This window comes from Prionailurus viverrinus, chromosome B1 (assembly GCF_022837055.1).
Source record: "Prionailurus viverrinus isolate Anna chromosome B1, UM_Priviv_1.0, whole genome shotgun sequence".
NCBI classification, from domain to species: domain Eukaryota; kingdom Metazoa; phylum Chordata; class Mammalia; order Carnivora; family Felidae; genus Prionailurus; species Prionailurus viverrinus.
The window spans coordinates 146,150,795-146,175,890 of NC_062564.1; the positions used below are offsets into that span (position 1 = coordinate 146,150,795).

The 25,096-nt window shown below is 39.1% G+C and overlaps 1 protein-coding gene across 1 annotated transcript in view; it reads right to left on the minus strand.

Annotated features, from left to right (window-relative positions):
* Positions 1–25,096, minus strand: part of MTHFD2L (methylenetetrahydrofolate dehydrogenase (NADP+ dependent) 2 like) — a 145,878-nt gene that overhangs the window by 54,993 nt on the left and 65,789 nt on the right. The window contains exon 6 of the mRNA XM_047857558.1: positions 18,655–18,747. Within this exon, the coding sequence (XP_047713514.1) occupies positions 18,655–18,747 (93 nt within the window). The remainder of the gene's footprint in view (positions 1–18,654; positions 18,748–25,096) is intronic.

Sequence of the window (25,096 nt, forward strand, 5' to 3'; positions counted from 1 at the left end):
TATCTACATAGGAAATATTTTCATTATTTCAACAGATATTTGCTGAATAGCCACGATGTGCCAGGTACTATAGTAGGTGAAGGAGATAAGGTAATGGACAAGACAGACAAAACTCTGTTCCCTAATAGAACCGACATTTTCATAGAGAGAATAGCTAATAAATACATAGATACATAATACAATGTCTGCTGATGATAAGTGCAGGAAACAAAACTAAAAGATTGCTATTTTTAGATAGGTGTCTCTAAACATATGCCATTTGAACAGAGACATGGATGGAAAGGGTGTTACTAGGCAAATTAGTGGTTTGAGAAACTTTTTGGTTTCAAGACTACTTTCCATTCTTAGAAATTACTGAAGACCCCAAAGAATTTTGCTTATACAACTTACATCCATTGATTGTACCACATAAGCAATTTAAACTGATAGATTATTTAAATATTTCTTTAATTCTTCGAGAAAAAAGACAACAATAAACCTATTACATGTTAAAATAAGCAATAAAATTTATTTAAAATAACTATATATCCTAAAACTAAAAAAAATAAATAAATTAGTGAGAAGAGAGGCACTGTTTTATAATTTTGATAATCTTTTAACGTCCAGCTTAGTAGAAGACGGCTGGATTCTCATATCTGCTTCTGTATTTGGCCCCACACCCATACATAGTTGGAAAAGGGAGAAGTGTTGTATTAGCCTTTTAAGATGATTGTGGTTGTCTTTCTTTGAATGTATGGCAAAACATGACAAGGAATAATTTCTCAAAGATCAGTTTCAATGTGGAACTGAAGCCATTTCAATAAGCTCTCCATACTCTGTAATATTGAAGTCCAATAGTGGTCTATCTTGCATTTTGAATGAATTTAGTGACATCATGCATTGCTTATTTGGAAAACATAATTTCATGGAGTTAGACAGATCTTCCAAATGTTGTCACCTATTATTATACAATAAAAATATCCTATCTGTTAATATCACTATTGATCTCATGAGAAGAAAATGTTATATTGGGAAGCTGTCAAGCTTACAGCAGAAACACTCTTTTTTGCCACATTTTGATTTCTATCAAACTATCGCCTAACCTAAAGGGCTAGTACATAACTACCATAACTACTATAACTGCCCCGGGTGCCTTTTGTACCCCCTGTTAGTTTTTGCTTTGATATCTCCCTTCCCACTAACAAGAGCAGACCGTTGATTCATTTCCTGCAAAGCTTTCCATAGAAGGGTCTCTCTCTATCAGTAGGCACAGACCTCCCCACCCCATCCATCTTTCTGGTCTAAAGTTCATATCACTTCCCAACAGATTGGAAAGACTGTGTTGATAAATATAACTAATGATCGCACCCTTCACTGGAGACCCCACCCACCCCCGACAAATAAGGAGTGGCCTTAATCATATAATCATGTAACAACAGTTGAAACAAATAGTAACAAGATTGTTCTGTCACGCCTATCAACAAACTGAATGGTGTCACTTTTAATTCTGGTCCTCCACGAAGCATAAAAACACTATCATTAAACAGTGACCAAGGCCAAACCTCAGAGAGTCCACTGCCATAGAGGAGCTTGGGGTGTAGGCCAAAGTCAGGAAAGGATGGGCACTTTGAGAAAATGAAGAAAGCTCTCTGTTCTCTTAGGGATTTAATGGGTGGCTCTGTTACCCTGCCTACAGCTTTGTTTTCGGAGAATTGCTAGTTGTTTATTACATGCTTTGTGATGTAAGGACCAAACAAAAAATAGGGGCAACGTGTTCATATTTGTTTAGAAAAACTAAAAATATGCAGAGCGTGGTGCTCTGAAAAGGTCTGAGATGAAAGCAAGGAAATCACAGGGATCGTTTTTTAATTAAAATAAAAAATGCTCATTAAAAACAAACAAGATGACACTACATACCAAAAAAGGGCCAATGTTCATTTTAAAGAATGAACAAAATCCACAAAAGTGGGTTTGAGAAAGCTTCAAGACTTTGTGGGAAACTTCCTGTGCTGCCATAACAGCCCCCTCCCCAGGCAGTCTACCAGGAGCGCGAGGAGACATTCGGCTGACAATTGCAAGTTCGAGGGTCACTGACAGAGCCCCTGTCTCCAGGGGACGCAAATGCACTGTGTGGAACAGAGTTGTAAAACTGAAACACACTGCAATAAAAATGTACCAGATGGGGCGCCTGGGTGGCTCAGCCAGTTGGGCACCCGACTTTGGCTCAGGTTGTGATCTCGAGGTTCGTGAGTTTGAGCCTCACATCGGGCTCTGTGCTGACAGCACAGAGCCTACTTCAGATCCTCTTTCTAGACGCTCTCTCTGCCCCTCCCCTGTTCACCCTCACTCGCTTTCTCTCTCAAAATTAAATAATAAACATTTAAAAATATATATATACCAGATGTACTAGCTGAAGGTGGTAAAGGGAAAGAAAACTGCAAGGGTCTTTCTTGCCAATTATTAACAAACCCTTGAAAAGCATATGCCAGTCAAATAGCCATTTCCTCTGGGATGTCCTCTGGGGCTACACTGATCTTGATAGTAGGTCAAGTCCCTGTCTATATATGGATCTGTGGCCCTGCATTTCCTCACCAATTTTCAAATTTTGCCATTACATTTGCATGTTGTTACTTGATTAATATCTATTTAAACTATAAGCTCCGTGAAGGTAGAAACTAAGTAGTTTCGTTGTGCAACCAGCACCTAACAGTTCCTGGCACTACTAGGCACTCAATAAATGTGTTGGGTTGATAAAGGGAGGGAGGTAGAGTGTAGCTTTACACCAGCTTGATGTGTCCATCCTTGGAGGTGGCACATTAATCTAATTGGGAGAAAGACAAAAGGGAAAGAGTCCCATTGGAAAATAGAATTATCAAGGCTTCTGTCCTGTATGCCTGAACTTGGTAAAGAGGAGTTAATAGGAGAAGGCAATTGAATACAGTTCAGTAATCACATATCGGACATCTTCAGATAACAGATAAATCCTCAGAATTCAAAGTATTTTTTTAATGTTTGTTTGTTTGTTTGTTTGTTTATTTATTTTGAGAGAGGTAGAGAGCTAGCAGGGGAGAGACACAGAAAGAGGGGGACAGAGAATCCCAAGCAGGTTCCGCACCGTTAACGGAGAGCCCCAGGCAGGGCTCAAACTCAGGAACCATGAGATCATGAGCTGAGCTGAAACCAAGAGGCGGACGCTTAACCGAGTGAGCCATCCAGGCGCCCCTCGAAGTATTCTTTATGAGATAAATTTCTTTTCTCTTGGTAGTCGGGAGGAAAGAGCCTCCAAGAGGACAGTAAACATTGAAAAGTTTCTCTCATTTGTGCCTTATCATTTAATTGGCTTGGCTGGCACTGCAGGGCTATAGAGAAGGAACAAGAAGGTGAAACAGCTCGAAGTGTCTCTGCAGGTCTTGGGAGTGTCTTACCGGGCTGCGACAGCAAGGACAGCAGGAGGGGAAAGAGAAATGAGTGGAAATTCCAGGAGTTCCAAATCCCAAATCCCGGGGGGAAATGTGGATGTATGCTAGTTACTCCGCTCCATGTGGCATAACAGGACTCAGTAAGGTCTGAGTAATTCTTCATGTGGGAAAACAGAATGATATTGACAACTCGACATTGGGAACTAGTAGTTACCCTGCAGGTAGTCAGCTTGGCCATCTGGTCTGCACAAGCATGCCATCTGACTCATTGGAAAGAACTTAGACCCTGGAGGCAAACAGATCTCCACCTTGACAACTATAAATTGTGTGATCTTACACTAATGGTAAGATTATATTCCACATTTACAAAAATAAGCACCATAACACTTCCTACCCCTTGGCCTAGGTTTGCTGTAAAAGTAAAATTAAGTAGAGGAAAGCACAGAGCATGCTGCCTGGCATACAGTAGCATTCAATGAATGACAACTGCCTTTGGCTTCTCAGCTTTCTAATGAAAATCTCAAACACAGTACGAATCTTGTGTTATACACAGCTTTACTAACAATAAATGACTGTAAGTGACCTTCTTTCTATGTAAATAAAACATCTGTCTTTTTTTTATGAGTCACTTCAAACCTCTTATTTTTTCTCCAAAAAAAAAAAATCAAGGTATAATTAATTTTCAAAAATAAATGTCATTGCTAATCTCCTTTTGGCAATTCTAGCCATTCAATTTAGTTTCTGAGTATCTCTAGCCATTACGGTTGGGTAAAAAACAAATTCTGCTGAAAGGATCACACATAAATGAACTAAAATTGCCCTGATTTGACCTGTTTTAGCCACTATTGTATTGGGACAATGATCTCCGCTAATTTTAGGAAACCAATGTCATAATTAGTGAATCATTATTTTTTGTCTCTTTGAGGTTGGGGGGAAGCTTTCTTTTCTTTACATAATTATTCTAAGATTAGCAATATACCAACCAGTTTCCATCTAGAGTTTATAGGCTAGAATCCCTAATGAGGTACATTTGATGATAAGAAAAGATAAGCATTGGGTGTTATATGTAAGTGATGAATCACTGAATTCTACTCCTGAAATCAATACTGCACTGAATGTTAACTAACTAGAATTTAAATAAAAATTTGAAGAAAAAAAGCGAACTATGTAATGAATATGCAAAAATAAATAATGGGTAAAAAAAAATCTTGACTTGATAAATTAATTCCTTGGCCATCAGAGTCATACAAAAAATGTACCAGGAGGTTAAGTTTTTCCAGTGGAAACACATAGTTTACTAGAAACAAATATGGGTCTTTGACAAAAAAAAAAAAAAAGAAGAAGATGAGGGGATAATGTTGCCGTTTTTAAACAGATTATTAATTTCTAAAGAATGTTAGCATCACTCCACGAGAGTACGTTCTTCATCATGACCACCCATGAAAGGGACATATATGGCAGGGCTGCGTTTCACAAAAGCAGAACTAGAAAAAAGATGTAGTGATACTCCATTCAGCTGAGGAAAATGCCAAGGTTTTTTTTTTGTTTTTTTGTTTTTTTTTTTTTTTTGCTATCTGAATACATGAATGTGAAATGTTATTTACTCCAGAGACTTATAGAATTATAGCCCCCACTCTGCAGGCTTTGCAAATTCAAACACATGCTCGATTTTTGCCTGCCTTAAGTTCGTCCCTTTGGTTCTAGTAAAAAAGTGTTACTAATAAAACGTGGAGTGTGACCAACATAATGACAAAGTCTCGAGAAACTGCTCTGCATGCTGGATGCCTGCTCTTGCAATTACTGTAGCACCTGCATGTAAGATAAAGCAAATAAACAAGGAAGGTAAAAGCATGCCCCACTTCCCCAAATCATGGCAGGAACAGCCAAAAGCAGAATGGAGAATCAAGATTGGAAGCTCTAGAGTAAGATGTGGTTCACAGTCTTGGTTCATATGACCACGGACAAATCAATTCACTTGCAGTCTCAACTTTTTGCATCTATTCTACAAGGATAGTAACCTTACTCACCTGCTAGGGATGTTGTGAGATTCAAATAATATAATGTTTCAGAAATGCGTAAGAAGTAGTTGCCATTATTAATATTAAAATAAATATTATGAACACTGGGGCGCTGGACTGGTTCAGTCAGTGGAGTACGTGACACTTGATCTTGGGGTTGTAAGTTCAAGCCCCGTGTTGGGTGTAGAGATTGTGACTAAAATCTTAAAGGGGCGCCTGGGTGGCTCAGTCGGTTAAGCGGCTGACTTCGGCTCAGGTCATGATCTCGCAGTCCGTGAGTTCGAGCCCCGCAGCGGGCTCTGTGCTGACAGCTCACAGCCTGGAGCCTGTTTCAGATTCTGTGTCTCCCTCTCTCTGACCCTCCCCCGTTCATGCTCTGTCTCTCTCTGTCTCAAAAATAAATAGATGTAAAAAAAAAAAAAATTTAAAAAAAAAGAAAAAAGTAAAATGAAATAAAAATTATAAACACTGATTTTCAAATAAATAAAATGATGAAATGCCTATACTGAAAACTTTCCATTCAAAGATTATTTTAAATTTCTTTTTGATAATCACTACATTAAAAAAAAAATCTCAGAGTGCCTGGGTGGCTCAGTCAGTTAAGTGAAGGACTCCAGCTCAGGTCATGATTTCAGGGTTCATGAGTTTGAGCCCCACACTGGGCTCTCTGCTGTCAGCACTGAGCCTGCTTCAGATCCTCTGTCTCCCTCTCTCTCTGCCCCTCTCTTGTTCTTGTGCACTTTCAATCTCTCTCTCTCTCAAAAATAAATAAACATTAAAAAATATCATAGGGGTGCATGGGTGGCTCAGTTCATTGAGCATCCGACTTCAGCTCAGGTCATGATCTCATGGTTTGTGGGTTTGAGCCCCGTGTCAGGGTCTGTGCTGACAGCTCAGAGCCTGGAGCCTGCTTCATATTCTGTGTCTCCCTCTCTCTCTGCCCCTCCCCCACTCATGCTCTGTCTCTCTTCAAAAATAAATAAACATTAAAAAAATTTTTTTAAATATCATAATACTCAGAAACATGAGAATGTGTTAATTATTTAATGTTATAGAAAAAAAATCTGTGAATATCCTTGTACATCTTTTTAAGAAACATCGGGAACTAGCTAGTGCTAGAGATAAATCTGATAAATTTGAAACTTAAATAGGTTTTCCTAATGTTTAAAATATTTATATAAGGGGAATGGGATGCCTGGGTGGCTCAGTGGGTTAAGTGTCTGACTCTTGATTTGAGCTCAGATTGTGATCTCATGGTGGTGAGATCAAGGCGGGTGTAGGGTTTTATGCTGAGCGTAGAGCCTGCCTGGGATTCTCTTCCTGTCTCTCTGCCCCTCCCCAATTTGTGTGTGCACACACTCTCTCCCTCAAAATAAATAAACATTTTTAAAAATAATAGAATATTTATACAAGGGCAAAAAAATATGAGTAAATGTGCCCACATTTATTGCAAAGCTTGCTAGAGTTAAAAATCTGGATCTGCCCTCAGCTGACTATAGAAAAAGGATGTATTGATGATATGTGAGTAGCCCCGGGATCATGAGGCAAGGAGAACTTCAGCAGCAGGGAATGTTCAAGACAGAAGGTAGGAACTACAAGGAGGGCAGGGAGAGCTTTTCCGTTCCTATCTCTTTCCCTCATATTCTTGCCCCACTCTGTTCTCTTGGTGCTAATTGAAACTTAGATGACTTCTTTCTACTATATATTTGAAAATGAATTTAAAAGCCACCATCACCCTCAGTTTCAGCATCCCCAGCTCTTTCCATTTCCTATTTCTCTTTTTTTAATACGCCTTATTGAGATATAATTTATACCTCATACCATTCATCCAGTCACATCTCTTTTCATTTCTTCTTTTCTCCCACGAAAAGCCACTTAATGAGCATATGTGGCACTTTGTAGGAGATGAGCCATTTCAGTTTAGCAAACTGCTCCTCCGTTCCTCCACAGTAAAAGGTCAACAGCCTCAGAAGACAAACGGACAGCCGGCAGAATCTTGCCAGGAACAGGTAAGATTCTCAATCATGTCAATATTTTTTATTTCCTTCATAATTATAAAATCGATATGTCTTGAGGATAATTTACATGGAGAATTCAGAGAAAGCTGAAAAAGGAATCCACATTTATCTATCACTTATTAACCATTCGCCAGAAGTAACTACTCCATTCAAATTGTACTTTTTCTTCCCTCTTTGTTTTTCTGTCAGTGTGTGTGTGTGTGTGTGTGTGTGTGTGTGTGTGTGTGTGTGTTCCTATTTGGATTTCTATCATAGATGCAATCTAATATAATTATTTTCAAGTATAATTGCCCGTAAGAATTCCCTTTTATAACTAGACTGTCATTCAGAGTAAATATTCCCATGTCGTTGGATGCTTAGGCTGTTTCCAACTTTTGGCTGTCAGAGATGAATCTGTGATGGAGATCTTTGAATATCATCTCAGTAAGCCTCCTTACAATTCTCTTTAGGATAAATTCCTACATGCAGTGTTTTGGAAGCTGAGATAATGTCCATTCACAAGCTTCTATCCAAAACAAGTTTTTAACTCTATTTATTGGTATTTGAAGAAATTTACCCCAGTTTACTATCTAGTGGCCATGGTAAACGAGTGGCATTTTCTGAGTTCTTTCCAAGCCACTCAGTATTCCTTTGCAGAGCTTCCACAAAAGTCGGAAAATTTATAAGAGGGGGGAAATGCCTTCAAATCTTTTCTTATTCAAAAAAAGTAAGTTTGGGGTGATATCTTAGTGACCTAAAATAATTCATGGTACTCTTAGTATACAAGAGGCAATCTTCATTCATTTTGACATGGAATACCACATTATTTCACCACAAATATCCTCACCAACTATCCTGGGAAGAATGTACATTATAATGTATCCCTTGTTGTGTGTGTGTGTCTATGTGTTGTGTGTGTGCGTGTGTGTGTGTGTGTGTGTGTGTGTGTGTGTGTGTGTGTTATAGAGACAAGAAACCATCCTGGTTATTTTAAAAATAAGTGTTAAGTATGAATTATGTAACGCAATAGAAACTCAATAGAAGTATTATTGAAATGCACCTGCCTTTTTCTTGCAGTGTGATATCTGATCCCTGATATTGATGACTACCTTGATTTAATGGGCACATGTAAGGATATTAAGGCTGAATTACCTGCAATCGGCACACTCAGAGAAGGACTATGCGTATTTGAATTCGTTCCAACCACAGGCATAAAGCCCACATTCATGCATAGTACTCATTAATCCTCAGGTTTTGTAACAAGGGTAAGTCATTCTAAAATAAGCAATTATTAATTAGCCAAGTCAGAAATAAATTTGGGGTAAATGCACTTAGGTGTGGGATGAAGAGCCAGGGCCAGAAACTTTTCTCTGACCATATAAATGGGTAAAAAGAAAGGACTTTCATAGAAAGCTGCCTGAGGAGATCTATGCCAACAGAGTGCTTCCTTACTTCTTATCGCTCCCCTTCGGAAACGAAGCCACACCTAAAGCAGGTAGCCAAGCGCACAGTCAGATCACCCATTTCAAACACCGCCTCTGTGTGGAGTATTACACGAGTGTTGATATGTGACATTTTGATCCCGGAATTTTTTTTTTTCCAATTTTCGCTTTTCCTGGATGAGGTGAATGGATGTTATTGCAAAGCCACAACGAATAATGACCGACTGTAGATCTAATGAAATCATTTCACTTTCTGCCAGTCAACACATGTTTGGAGGAGACATCCCACAATACCACACAGTCGGAATCTACCACAGGAATGATGACTTCACCAAAGAAGGGCTCATATTGTTACCCACACTAGAAGGGAAAGCTGCAATATTTTCTTGTTCTTTCACTGAAGACAGTCATCGTTTCTCAGTTGTCTCTCTGCCTCCTCCCTGCCTTACCTTTGAATTCTGCAGGTGCAAGCTCTGAGTCAAGGGTGCTGATGGAATGCCATATTAAGCCTTCGTGAAGTGGAACAGCCCCAAACAAGGTATTACGGAGAATCTAAGGCTGCATGGACCTGACAGAGATCATCTGCTTCTATGAAGGCCTTCCTCGACTTCTAGGAAAAAGGCTTTCAACCAAGCACCTGAATTCTAAAGAAGGAAGCTTATTCATTCCACAGCGAGTTTTCTAGTCCCCAGTGCAAAGCTCTTCACTAGGTACAAAAACTACAAAGGTAAATAAGACACGGTCCTGGCTAATGGAGGTCACAATACAGCAGGAGTCACTTTCAATGCTGTCCCTGTAATTCTCACTATTCTGCCCTCATCACTTATCTCATCGAGGTCCTCTGTATTTCCATTCCCCTTCTTCTCTTTTATTACATTTTACACTTCAAAACTTGTGCCCCCCCATCTTCAACTCCTCCCAAACCTGCTTCCTCTCTATGTACGCTCCCTCATCAATGGTCACACCGTATGCCCAGGATACGAAGACAGAAAAACTTTCTCGTCTACCTTCTGTTTCTCTGTCTCACTTTCAGCTACTGCTGTATTAGTTTAGGGCCACGTCAGTGCTACTTCCAGCCTCGTCCCTGCCCAGAGGCTACCAGAGTAACCATTCTAGAATTTAAATATGATTATGTTACTCCAATACCTACAACTATTTAAAAGTTGCCCCCAGCCGGTAGGATAAAATCCAAATCCCTTCATTTATTCTGCTCTCTGGCCTTTCCTAAATACTCAGCTTCATCATTCACCACTCGCAGACAGACATCTATCATTTTGACAGGCATCTAATATTTTCTTTGATATGTGCATAGTTGTTTTTCAGCTCTAAGCTCCCAGAAGTCGCCTTCTCTTATATTCTGCCCAGTGACTTTCTGTTCATGCTGTGGCTGGGGCCCAGTTCTACCCGTTCATCTTCAAAACCAGTGAAGCAGGGCTCATTCCTCCTCAGTGGTGCTCTCTCTCTGTCGCTCTTGGTCTGGGTCTCAGTCTTGGTCTCTTCCTCTATATCTGTCTCTGTCTTTCCCTCTCTCTGTGTGTCTCCATCCTTCTTGGTCTCTGTCTCTCTACCTCTCTGCCTCAGTCTCTATCTCTCTTGGTCTCTGTTTCTCTCTCTCTCTTTCTCCATTTCCCTTTTTCTAGATGATGGATAGACACACACACACACACACACACACACACACACACACACACACACCTCTAATATTATGTTAGTGAACCGTACTTTACTAATTTGTTTGTACATCTTTTCCTCTGCTAGACTCCGAACTTCTCGAGAGCTGGAATTATATTTTATGCATCTTTGTTTCCCAGCACCTGATGTAGGGCCTAATATATGCAGTGGCAAAATATGTGTTGATATATCAGACTTACATACCACAGCACTGTTTATAATAGCAATAAATTAGAAGTAACATGCATATCTATCAACAGAAAATGGATACTCAGTCAACTGAGTATCATACAGATAGTGCTACCTCTAGAACGTAACACTAATAGCATAACATTAAATAATAATTAATAAATAACATTAATCAGAACAAAACAAGTTGCAGAAACGTACAGCATGTAGAAATTAAAAAACATCTCTAAGCCAAAACATAAGAGACTCTTAAAAACTGAGAACAAACTGAGGGTCGATGGGGGGTGGGAGGGAGGGGAGGGTGGGTGATGGGTATTGAGGAGGGCACCTTTTGGGATGAGCACTGGGTGTTGTATGGAAACCAATTTGACAATAAATTTCATATATTGGAAAAAAAATAAAAAAAATAAAAAACATCTCTAATGATATTCAGGTTTGAAAATCTGGTTGGTAGGTGTTAACGTTGTTCTTCTGCTCACTTTGATGTGCATTTTTAAATGATGCGCATTTTTAATACTTCATAATGTAAATTTTTTAAAGACCTGGCCATGAAAACCTAACAGAGATAATGCCAATGGCTAGAGACATTATCTTGAAAGGATTCTTCCTCCCTGTGATCCACATAGATGCAACCCAGTAGAATTAGCTCTAAATGACATTATCATTTAACAATTCAAGATATATTTCAAAGAAAATCTCTATTTCTCCATAATAAAGATAGATCTTTGATCTAATTGCTCTTCACTGAAGTACCCTTAGATATTGCTGCTCAACACTTGTTTTGCTCAAGAAAATCAGGAAGTAGAAAAACATGTAAAGGAAAGAACCTCCAAAGAAAGATCAATCTCTGCTTCCCACATACTGATATCAGCTAAAAACACTTGGTGACGAAAAGATCATAACCCCTTTTGTCACAAGTCCGTGCAATCACAAGTTGAGAAAAAAAATTATAAGGGCCTCAGGAAAAATGAAGAAAAAGAAATAAAGCCTTGGGATGCTTCTTAGGTGCTCAATTTGGGGGGAAGGGCATTTTCGCTTATTTGAAGATAACACGGGTCAAGGAAAAATTTACAAGGTCATACGCACCTTTTACAGTCTACGTGTCAAAGTAACGGCAACTTGACCTTTTGGTGCTGCATGACAAATTTTCATTTAAAGCATATTGTAATTTTAGTCAGAGGGTCACCACACAAAGTCAGACTGAAGGGAACGGAAACTACATTCCTTTAGCACCACTTACGTGCTGGGCACTTAATTCTTATGGCACTCTGTACCATGGTATTATTACTTCCATCTTACAATAGTTTCAAATGAAGCCCAGAGAATTAAACGTGATTTTTAAATTCGAACTGGGTGAAACTGGATTTGAACCCAGGTCCTCCTGACTTTAAAGGCCATGCTTCTATGCACATCCTGCTTCCGATTCTTGTCCCTTCCCCCTTACGCCACACCCTGCCATCCTCCTGTGTGCATCCCTAAGGCCTGGTGGCATACTGATGTGTAATGGCCGATAGGCCTACAGAAGGGGTTACAAATAATACACGTCTATTACTTTTGTGTGTGGTAAGGCTGTTTAACAACGCCCATGAAAGGCATAAAATATCACTTGGTATTACATGCACATATGTAGTTTCTGTTATACACAAAGCTTTAAATATTAGTTTTGTTTTTGAAAATACAAGTAACCATTCGTTAGCAAATAAAGCGCTTAAGACCAATATAATAGATATTACAGGTTCCTTGTGCAAATAATCACAGGTGCTCACAAAGGTGTTCACAGTTGTTTACTACAATGTTCATAATAGTAAAAACTGGGAATAATCTAAATGTCCCCCATCAAGAACTGAATAAATAAATTATACCCAGCAGCATAGAATACTATGAAGCCATAAGAAATCACGTTTCAGAAGAATGCATTTTATGAGGAAACAGGTACCCAGTGTGGAGCTGTAAAATGCAAATGGTACAGGCAGGGTGAAAGAACTATGTAACTATTTACATTTGCATGCAAATATAAAATAGTGGAAGGCCAAACACCAGACTGTTAACTGTGGTTGACTTTGGCTTATGGTACATGTTTGCTAGGTTCTCACGGTAGGGATGTATTACTGACGTCAGGAAAACAGTCAATAGTCAAGCACCCTCTCACACTTTGAGGAAGCTTCTGTATTGTGCATCAGGGAGGCTCTGGGGATGGCTTAGTGGACGAAACGCCAGCTTTCACCAACTATGACACTCTGTATCCAGAGGTTAACGTGCAAGTGGCATTGATGGTGTGGGCTAGAATGGGAGAGGGAGACTGAAAGGGTGGGCAGAGGTCTGAGAGAATAAGCCCCTTCAGCTAAGTGTCTCTCCTTCCCTAACCTCTCCCAAAGTCACACTGTACCACAAGAGAAAGGCCATGAGGGACTCATCCGGGGAGAACAGAATGCACAGCTATGAGCAAAAGGCAGTATCCCAAGAAGCCATAAATCTTAAGTAAAAATAAATCTTTTATGAAGTTGGTCTATTCTCTGTAAGTCACTTCATTCATTAATTTATGTTTATGATGACCAGTCGACTTTGATACTATGGTAGTATCAAAAGTAACCAAAAGTCTTTTCCCTTAGTTATATCAGAGTTGTAGCTTGCTAATCAACTGATTTCTTATTTCCGAATCACTGTTTAAATTCATATGCAATGGCCCAAGAAGGACCAACAGATAACATATTAGCATATGACATGTATTGGGCATTTGCAATATGTTAGGCACTGTGCCATGTTCCTTCCCTGGCCTGGCTGGCTTCACAATACAGTGTTAGAAACCATAGTTCTTTACACCAACGATCTGAGGCTCAGACACATGCGGTGACTTAACCAAGGTTACACACTTAGCAAGTGGCAGAGCTGGGATTTAAATTCTGAAAATTCTTACTCTATACCATTGAAGATAACTGACAAGATTGAGATAGATGACGCATTTAGGAAGGCAGGAAGGACTTCTAAGTGGGGGAACTGAGGCTACAGGGGCAATATGGAGAATAAGAAATTGCATATGGAGGAGCGCCTGGGTGGCTGAACTGGTTGAGCGTCTGACCCTTGATTTCAGCTCAGGTCCTGATCCTGTGGTTGTGGGATTGAGCTGAGCATGGAGGCTGTTTGAGATTGTCTCTCTGTCTCTGTCTCTCTGACTGTCTCTCTCTCCATCTGCCACTCTCCCCTGCTTGTGCGCGTGCTCTCTCATTCTCTCTCTCTTTCTCTCAAATGGAATAAATAAATAAACAAGCAGGGGCGCCTGGGTGGCCCAGTCTGTTAAGCGTCCGACTTTGGCTCATGTCATCATCTCACGGCTCATGCCGGGTTCTCTATCTCATGGTTCGTGGGTTTGAGCCCCACATCCGGCTCTGTGCTGACAGCTCAGAGCCTGGAGCCTGCTTCAGATTCTGTGTCTCCCTCTCTCTCTGCCCCTCGCTCACTCGTGCTCTGTCCCTCTTTCTCTCTCAAAAATAAATAAATATTAAAATTTAAAATAAATAAATAAACAAACACACAAACAAATAAGATATGGAAAGAACACTGGCATTAGTGAAACCATGAAATGTGTTGGCATCCGCTCAGAAAGCGCCCAGGGCTGTAAGGAGGCAAGTCCCACTCCTGAGTTGCATGAGCTGTGGATATGGTGGAACAGAGAGTTTCCATGCCCCACCCCTTGGAATTTCTCAGTGTCCTGGCATCCAGAAAATTACTAACCCTGCTCCAAGGAAGAAGAAATCCACCAGAGGGAAAACTCTATTGAGAACCTAAGATGATGTTTGATGGGAGTGTATCCAAAACTTGATGATATGATGGGAAAAGTCGTGAAAAGAAATTGGTTGGTCACCTTTATTTTATGACGAGTAAGTATGCGTACTCCAAATTACTCTACTGAATTGCCTATTTATCCTGTTTTATATTACAGTGTCTGTCATTAAAAGTGTTGCAATAGAGACGCTAGAGTTACGACTGTGAAGGTTCATTCATCACGCTGGAGGGGATGGCTTAGTGGACAAAACGCCAGCTTTCACCAACTATGACACTCTGTATCCAGAGGTTAATATGCAAGTGGCATTGACTCAGCAGCTCGTCTTCTGAATGAAGCTAGTTCAGTTTACTCACATGGGTGGAGGGTCTTCTGGACCATGTCTGGAAAAAACCTGCCTATCCTGCTTGATTAATGAAGATTCCTAGAACTTTTATAGACTTAGGGTTTCCCCCAGTCTCCTGGAAGCGTGAGATACAAATGAGTCAAAGGATCTTCTAACACACTCTTAACATCGGTGCCCTGTCCTGGCTGGCTTTCCCTTCTTTATCACTAGCCTTGCAGAGCCAATGAGGCCTTCCCTTAAACCATTTCTTTCCATTCAACGGTTTAACAGTCTTACTATATTTTAGATGTCTACGACAGTCTCTTTACTGTCTTCACCCTGCTCAGAATTTCTTAATTTTAATCTTTCAAATCAAATCAATCCAAACATCCAGTTAATGACACAAACTGCTCTTGTATGGACAAATCTTTCACCTTTATGACTTTATCAATTTACTTGACGATGACAAACTAGGAATGTTTAGTAGTTACAAAAGTCATGCTACCACTGTGTGATGCAATCAATAACTAGAGAGATGATTCATTCCACCTTTATAAAATTATATTCTTAAAAATTCATCAGCTAAATTTGTATCAGTTTGACAAAGTCCATGCTCCAGTTGTAATTTCAAAATGAATACGGCACACACTCATTGAGTACCCACTATGTGTCAGATTTTGTCTGAAGCACTTATATACCAAGTTAAAAAAAAAAAAAATACCAGTCCCATCCCTGCTAGAGTCTAGTGAAGGTGACAGACAACCATAAACAGGTGATAAGTGCCATAAACATGGTACAGTAAAGTGCCCTAGAAACAGATTCATTCTCTCTGTGAACCTGGAGAGTAGTTTTGAGGAGGGACCTGAAGCTTCTTATTTCAGAATGCATAGTTTGACAGGATCTGATTTTCAGATTTGAGCTTTGAAATTAAATGTCCAATGTGCGGAGAGGTGTTTAAAAAGTAAGTGATGCATCGTTAAACCTATAAGGATAGGACTATGGGAATTTGAGAAGCTAGAGGGGTGAGATTAATATTAACATAAGCTAATTTTATTCATGCCTCCGGATCTTTACACAATGATTTCCTTTTTTACTTTTTTCTTCTGCAAGCCCATTCCAAGATTTCATCACTCACTACATTCTTTTCTGTCATCCCTCAGACATTGTCGAAAGACATTATCGATCTCTCTGATACATCACACACCACTCCTCCTTCTCTTCCTGACTTCTAGATGGGACTGTTTCCATATATGCTGACATTCTAGTTATGACAACAATCCAGCCCTCCCTGTTCCAGCTACCTCTGCCATTAGATCACTATCTTCTTCTTTAATACCCACTGCTAATTGTAGTTGTTTATTTCCCACACATAATGCATGATGTGGTCATTTTTGTAAGATTTCATTCCTATCGTCCGATGATACGGAGTTTCTTTTTTATGTTAATTCATGCTTTCTTTAGAATTTCACTGTAATTTACCAATATCTACATATTTTATCCTTCAATTCACCAGGTGATTATTAAGGACATGGAAATGTAGCAATCTTTAGTTATTTTTTATGAACTCTCAATTTTCTTTCTCCAAACTTCCCACTATCCAAATACTTATTTCTTCAGGACAGCTGCAGGGTTATCTACGGGGCTGTCTTCTAGCATTCTACAAAATGCCTTTGTTTCTAGTTACAGGCATTAGAGCTGGAATACGAGGCAGGCACAAGACCTGTTCACACTATCTTCATCCAAAATGTCCTCATGACTGGGATGGAGTGTGGTAAACTCCATGGACTGTGGATGGAGTGTGGCTGTCTATAATAGCTGGCACCTGACTGGTGCCCTCTGGTGGTAGCAGGATGCCTTGACTGGGATGGTTGCTAGACAGCCTCAATACTGTCTCCACACCTACGAGCCTGAGTACCTCCTGGCTCCTCTCTTGTTAATTTTATAGAGGCTTGGTCCTCCTTTCCCTTCCCTTCCTTCACTTCCCTTTTTCTTTTCCCATCTTATTTTTTAACACCTTGTACTCAGTGCTGATTCAGGCCTTTACAAAGGAGCAAACAGTGAGTCTCTAGGAGACACTGACGGATGACGACAGTGATGGTGATAAGGGCTGTGACATAAAGTTTGCTTTATTCACAAGAGAATGTCCGTGGTTCTTGAAAGAGGACCACCCATCTGCCATTTCTCATGGCAAGAAAAACATAAGCATGAATGTACATTGAGGAATTTTTGCCCCACTAGAAAAAATATTCATTCAATATTTTAATTGATAAATAGAAAGTAAGATTGGTTGTGAAACATTCTTTACCAGTTAACATTAGAGTCAAGTAGCACCTTGTAAAGAGAACATAAATTTCACTCTGTCTAAAGTTTGGAATGAATGCGGATGACCAAATTCCTCTCTACTCACTGAATTCTGACTCTTGTAGGTAAAGCCAATGTTTCTAAAAAGAAGTCAATGTGATATTCATAATCTTCTATGCATATATCAGTTGCTGCAGCAGTATTTCACTTAATGTTATCTGTAGTCTGAAACGTTTTATTGCATCTCTAAATATCTGTCTTACTCCTCTCAATCCTGTTAAAAAGTTCTCATTTAATATTACCTGAATGTAATTTCTCAGAAAAACTGGAAATGTGGTTAGCTGTACCAGCTTACTGGGAACTTCTGGAAAAGGGAATATTTTTTTTTTAATTTTTTTAATGTTTGTTTTATTTTTGACAGAGAGAGACAGAGCATGAGCGGGGGAGGGGCAGAAGGAGAGGGAGACACAGAATCTGAAGCAGGCTCCAGGCTCTGAGCTGTCAGCACAGAGCCCAACGTGGGGCTCGAACTCACGGACCGTGAGATCGTGACCTGAGCAGAAGTCAGACGCTCAACTGACTGAGCCACCCAGGCGCCCCTGGAAAAGGGAATATTTCTATGTTTACTCTATCAGGAGGCAAATTACTCTACCTGGAGTGATCACATGTATATTCTGAGTTCCTGAGAAGGGCCTATAACAGAATAAGAAAGTAAACTAAATTTGGGTGAAACTAATTTAAATGACCATTATCCGCTTCATCAAACTGTTTCTTCCGGAACATTTGCTTTGCTTTCGTAGTTTGTAACTACTCAAAAATTCAGATGTAAAGTCTAGAAAATACCAATAACATCTAATTGATAAAATACAAAAGGCTCTCGTTCAGCCTTGGATAAACAAGAAGATTCACAATTGTCTGCAATGTAGAAATCCTATGTGTATGTGGCAAGAGGAAAGGTAGAAGCAAAGGGTAGAATCATTTTTGTACGTTTGAATAGAAAATGAGGAAAAATCCTACATCCAGTAAATGAAAATCCAATAACTGTCCTCTGTTCCTACTCTTGCTCCTCTCGAATACTCCTTGACATAGTGTAAGCGCTCTTCTAAAAACATAAGCCAGGCCATGTCAACCTCCTGCTCTCAGCCTTTCTTGGCTTATATCAAAGTCCTTCCAAGGGTCCCACAGGAGCTAGCCCTGGCTATCTTATCAAGAGCATTTCCTACCAGCCTCCCCATAACTCATTCACATTTAGAATCAACCATGTCTATGAAGGAACTGGCAACCGGCACATTTGTTCTTGTGCTTAACCTGTCATTCCAAAGGCTACTTGGGTTTTCCATAATGAAGTGACAAATGTTAACGTAGGCGCAACAAACCACTATAATAATTGCTGAGAGACAGAATCCAGTCGATGGAAGTTAGTCATACATATACCGAACTCTCCCAAGAAGCTGTTTTTACAGACATGTCAGCAATTAGGGCAGGAATTACTCTGCTGATGACATTCCACCAAATAACAGCCACCAAAGACTTACCCGCAGCTACTATGATAACATCTGCCAGCTGCGTATGGATCTTCAATTGTTCTTTGGGAGTGTATCTGTGAGCTATTGTCACGGTTGCATCACCTGGAATGGAGAAGAGCTCCCATTAATAGTTACTGAGCTTTTTCAAAAGTTATGGATGCTATCATTCTAGGGGAGATTCAGTTATATCCTAAGAGTAGGAAAATTGCTTTCAAATGATTACAACACTTTAAGAATAAAAGCTAGATAAGAAAACCTAGATGACCGAAAATATTATACCCTCCAATTAACCAGTGGAAAATCAAGTAAGACCAAATGAGAGTATGTGCTGACCATCAAAAGAGAGATCTAAGTAAGGTCCTAGAAACCCAGCACGTGAAAGTTCTGTATTGAGGTTAATACGTAAATACGTGGGATACTTGTTGGCTTGATAATTAGGTATATAAGCTCTGAAAACAGCAAGTAAGTGCATCCAAGATGGGGCAATGCATTGTGGGAGCACAGCTGAGAGATTAATTCTGCCTCCTCCTGAGGAGGTGTCAAGGAAGGGTTCCTAAAGGAGGCAATATACTTTAGGTCTCAAAGTATGAGCCGGGGTGTACCAATTCAAGAAAGAAGAAAAGGGCGTTCCAAGCCAACAGAAGAACAGGAAAACTACGGACCAACTTTGAAATTATGTGTTTAGGAAATAATGAAGAGGCTTTAGGTATAACAGGAAATATTCATACATGCTTTAACGACGTGGTGTATGAATAAGAGAGGTTACCGGTCTGACGGCTTCCAGTGCTTTAAGTGTGAGCCAAGGAAGAGAAGTGAAAGAAAGGCAAGGATGAGAGTAGTCAGAAAAGGACTTCCAGTCAGAGCGTGGCTGTGTGAGACAGTACCTTGTCTCTTCTCCTAGATAACCTACAAGTGCTACACATTTAACAACAACAACAAAAACTATATAACCTCCATTTGTAGCAAAACCAGAAAGACATATTTTCCATAGATTCCAAAAAATATGTGCGAGTTACCCAGAAGCAGCGGAGTTAATATATACACACAGGAAGGAAGGCAGCGAAGAAATGCAGAGAATAACAAGATGGCCAGTAGCAGCAGATCTCTGAAAATGACCGCAAAAATACACTGTTCGAAGGCGCAGGGTCCACGTCAAAAATACAAAATATATCTCTTATCTGTAGCAGAGAAGATAGAAATAGAGGCAGAAGAGGCCCGCTCGGACCCAGGATGGTTCACACTGCCTCGTAACTGAAAGACTCAAGTGGAGGGGCCATTTTAACGGGAAGCGGTTTGACTTTGTGTAAGTGGTGAAGAAGGGATCTGAAGGCTGCCCAGCGCCTCCTCCCCAGTCCCCAGCAGAAGTACCCGACCCACAGGAGGTCCAAGAGCTCTAACTCACTCAATGATAAGTAAGCAAAAAATATTTGACACAGAATTAGTAAAAGAATGCTATGTAAAAGTCAGCCCAGGGAAATTTTGAGGGTGACGGAGCTGTTCTGCTTCTAGTGGAGTTCCGTGACTGTATGCATTTATCTAAATTCATGGCACTGTACACCGAAAAGAGTGAACTTTGCTATACTTTTTAAGTAAATAAAAGAATTTATTTTATTTTATTTTATTTTTCAACGTTTATTTATTTTTGGGACAGAGAGAGACAGAGCATGAACAGGGGGAGGGGCAGAGAGAGACGGAGACACAGAATGGGAAACAGGCTCCAGGCTCTGAGCCATCAGCCCAGAGCCTGACGTGGGGCTCGAACTCCCGGACCGCGAGATCGTGACCTGGCTGAAGTCGGACGCTTAACCGACTGCGCCACCCAGGCGCCCCTAAAAGAATGTATTTTAAAACTGGCAGCCCCCCCCCCCCCACAAAAACAGAAGGAGTTTTTTTTTTTTTTTCAAGAATTTTGCAAAGTACCGGTGGGCCCGGGGGGCTCAGACAGTTAAGTGCCTGACTCTTGATTTTGGCTCAGGTCATGATCTCAAGGTTAGTGAGATCAAGCCCCATGGTAGGCACTGTGCTGACAGTGAGGAGCCTTCTTGGGATTCTCTCTATCTTTCTTTCTCTGCCCCTCCCCTGCTTGTGCTCTCCCTCTCTCTCTCTCAAAATAAATAAATAAACCTTTTTTTTAAAAAAAAAATTTACCAACATACCAATACACTCAACAACAAAAAGTGTCGCAATGGAAAAGTTGAACGTTATGACCAAACATTATGCCAAAAATTTAAAAATTAAGAATGTAAAGTCACAGGACCTGGGGAAAAAGAAGACTTTGAATCCATACAAATTGACCATAATGGTCAACATTGAGAAAAATTTCAGTAAAGTAGCTGGATTGTAAACATCAAAGAAGAAGAGTATTATGAGCAAAAATTCAAATTTGTATCTTCAACTCCAGAAAACAGAAGAGCAACATTTGCAAGAGACTCATGCAAAAAAAAAAAAAAAGAAAAAACAAAAAAAATGGGAGTCATAGTCAAATCATTCTCCAAGAATAAAGGTTACAATTTTGAAATTGTAAGAACTCAGGGAATCCTGTTCCCTTGTGTTTTTCCTAAAGAACTTGTTAAATGATTAACTTTAATGAATCAATATCATATATCTAAGGAAAACAGCAAAAGGACTATTAGAAAGTTTGGAATATATTTAATCATAAAAGTAAGACTAAAAAACATGAGAGCTGGGTGATGGACAAAATGTAAATCCTATTTGCTCTAAATATGAAAAAAATGGTATAACTAACAAAATTGGAACGGGAAGGGCAAAGATGAGAAAGTTTGCTGATTGCGAACTAGATTAACATAACATTAATTACGTTATCTAATGACTAGGATCAAAAAACATTTAAAACTGATCAATCAAATAATAGAAGAAGAAAAAGATTTAGAAGTACAAGGTAAAAACATTACAAAGATAATTTTTATTGGCAAATATCAGGTTGGAGACAAAAGAAATGGAATCAGGGAAGAAAAATAAAAGCATTTTATCATTTTTATTTATTTATTTATTTTGAGAGATAGAACTCACGCGCATGCACACCACACACATGTGCAATTGGGGGAGGGGCAGAGAGAGAGACAGAGAATATGAATCCGAGGCAGGCTCCACGCTCACTCTGGAGCCCGACACAGTTGGGGCTTGATCCCGACCGTGAGATCATGACCTGAGCTAAAGTCAAGTGTTGGGTGCTCAACTGACTGAGTCAGCCAGGAGCCCCCATTTTTTAAATTAGATTATCAATAGATACCATATGAGGAAATAGACAACTAAGAGTACTGCATAAAGTTATAACTATTAGAGTAATGACTAACTTTCCTAAATATCAGAAGAACCATACATAAAAAAGAAAAACAATGTAAAAAATAAGTAAAAGCCATAAAAACAACAAACAGAACAGAAACTAATACACAGTTCAGATCAGATATATTTATCTTCATAACAAATTTTCCTAAGTTATCTATTTAAAAGAATCCTATTTCCAAATTGGCTTGCAAACCAAAAACAAAATCTAACTCTATACTTTATATAAGGTACATCTAAAACAAAGCTGTTTGGATGTCAAAAATAAAAGATAGGCAAATGCGTAGCAGGAAAAGGACAAAAAAAGAGATGATGTTCTTATTGTCAAATAGGGAGAAATTTACCATTGAATGGGACAAAGAAAGTACACGTTATAATGCAAAGATGTGATTCAAACGAACTCACAACAATGAGAAATATATAAGTAACATGTAAGAGAAATATAGTTTATACAGCAGAAATTACAAGGGATACAAATCAAAAAAGAAACACATTGTATTTGCTGAATTTAATTCACCTTTCTCAATCCACAACAGATCAAAGATATAAAAAATGCAAATAACATAATTAATGTTATGTACCTTATTGCAATATATCAAATTTTGAAAGCAGAACATACATTTTCTTTTCATGTAGCCAAAGAATATTTTTTAAATGGTATTCTCTTTGGCTACAAAGAGAATTTTAATTAATACCAAAAAATAGGTTGATAAACTTCAGATATTTTCTTTCATCACAAGTCTATAAAGTTATAATTATTGAAAAAGTCAGAAATTAAAAGGTTCTTTCTGGACTCCTGGATGGCTCAGTTGGTTAAACATCCAATTTTTCATTTCGGCTCAGGTCATAATTTCATGGTTTGTGAGTTCGAGTCCCACATCGGGCTCTGCACTGGCAGCAGGGAGTTTGCTTGGGATTCTCCCTCCCTCTTTCTCTCTTTCTCTCTGTCTCCCTCTCTCCCTGCCCCTCCTCTGCTTGTGCTCTCTCTCTCTCTCTCTCTCTCTCTTTCTCAAAATAAACACATAAACATTTAAAAAAAGAAATCAAAAGGTTTTTTTTCAGCGGGATTTTTTTAAACCCTATTTTAAATAATTCTTGGGTCAAAAAGAAAACACAAAACAACAGTGCAGAAATTCTAGAAACATTTATAATGAAATTACTATATATTAGATCCTATAAAATAAAGATAAAACAAAGAACTAAAATGATTAAATCAATAAAAGAAAAGAAGTGAATCAATCACTTAACTTAAAAAAAGTAGATAAGGAACCAAAAAGAAACAAAAGAAATGAGAAGATTAGTAAACATAAAGTCAAGATTTTAATATTAAATAGGTCTGAAAATTGTAATATAAGCAGTGAGAGAATTCAACAAATTGCCAAATAAAAAGTAAATATACAGTAATAAATAGCTTTCATATATAACAAGACATTAGAAGATAAAATGAAAGAAAAGACTCCATTAGAATAGCAATACAAGAAGTAAAATACTCAGAAATAAACTTAACAAGAAATATGCAAAACCTATGTGGTAAAAGAAAATCTCCAGAACAATACCAAGAGACATCAGTAAGACTGAAGAACTAGAAAGATAAACCATGTCTTGTGTAAAAGACTCAATATCCTAGAGATAACAATTCTCCCTACGTTCATTACAAATGGAATACAACTCCAATAAAATCTGGTAGTTTGCATTTTTTTGGAAGAATATAATTTCATCCTAAAGTTAATAAGGAAAAAAGAAAAGTCAATAACCAGGAAAGCTTTAAAAAGGAAGAACAATGAGAGACAGCAGTACTTGATAGTCTTTTTTTTTTTTTTTTTTTTTTTTTAGTGAGAATAGGCTGGGGTTTTTTATTTTTATTTTTTTATTTTTAAGTTTATTTGTTTATCTAGAGAGAGAGAGAGAGAGAGAGAGAGAGGGAGAGAAAGGGAGCGCATGAGCAGGGAAGGGGAGAGAGAGAAGGAGAGAGAGAATCCCAAGTTTGCTCCACACTGTCAGTGCAGAGCCTGATGCAGGGCTCAAACCCATGAACCGTGAGATCATGACCTGAGCTGAAATGGAGTGTCAGGTGCTCAACCAACTGAGTCACGCAGGGGCCCCTGTTAGCCGTCTTTCTCCTTTCAGTTCATGACACCACCTTCTGCTCAGCTACACGGAGCAGAATCTGTTTACAAGTTTCCCTTGTGTTTCCTCTTCTCTTTGACTTGCTATAAACCAGTAATAAATAAACCATCTCTACCTTAATACAGCTTCCCTATATGCAGAAAGGTCCTCTCAACCATGGAAGCGTGTCTTCTTGCAGGGGAGCTTCCTAAATCCCCACAAAACCAAAACCAAACAAAAACTTCCCACTTTGTCAGTACTGATGGTTTCAGCAAGGAATTGAGGGATACATAATAATCCACTGAGTTGTATATACATACAATGAACAACCTGTAAAGTGTCAAGCAGAAGAAAAAAATAATATTAAGATGAATTTCGATAAGCGTATAGAAAGATCTTTTAGGTAATTCCACTCCCCCGTCAATAATATCTGGTGAACTTGTTACTCCTAAGTGAGTTGGGCTAGTGATACCCACGGGAAATATCAAACTCATATTTCGACTTGATCAATGAGTTTCTGATTATAACACTATCCACCCAGGGAAAGGCTTTCAGCCTACTATGCAGGAGACCACAGTGTGATAGCAAAAGAGAGATAAATCAAGGGAATTAAATATAAAGGTGTTCAAATCATGCCTCAGTCTCTTCTGCCTTTGCCCCTTGCAGATGAGCACCTTGATACCTGTCCCTGCTCCTGAGAGCTGACTATCCGGCACATGATATGCTAGTTAACCTGTGAAAATTCTTGTCGTTCCTGTTTTCAGTTCTGGTGCCCTATTACTTTTCTCCCGAGAATCCTCTGGCTTGCTGTACCTAATCCTTTCTAACTCCTCAACTCTTCCCTGGGTAGCCAGTACTGACAAGTCGGAGCAGCTACTCTGTAGAATGATGCATATCTCTGACCCTCAGATGACTTTTTCCCACACTCAGTTTTATCCTCTTACGGTGCACATGCTATCAGCCTGGGCGAGGGCCTAATTTTTCTAACTATCACACGGACCCAGATAAAAACGTTTATGAGCAGAGTCTTAAGCAACTTCTC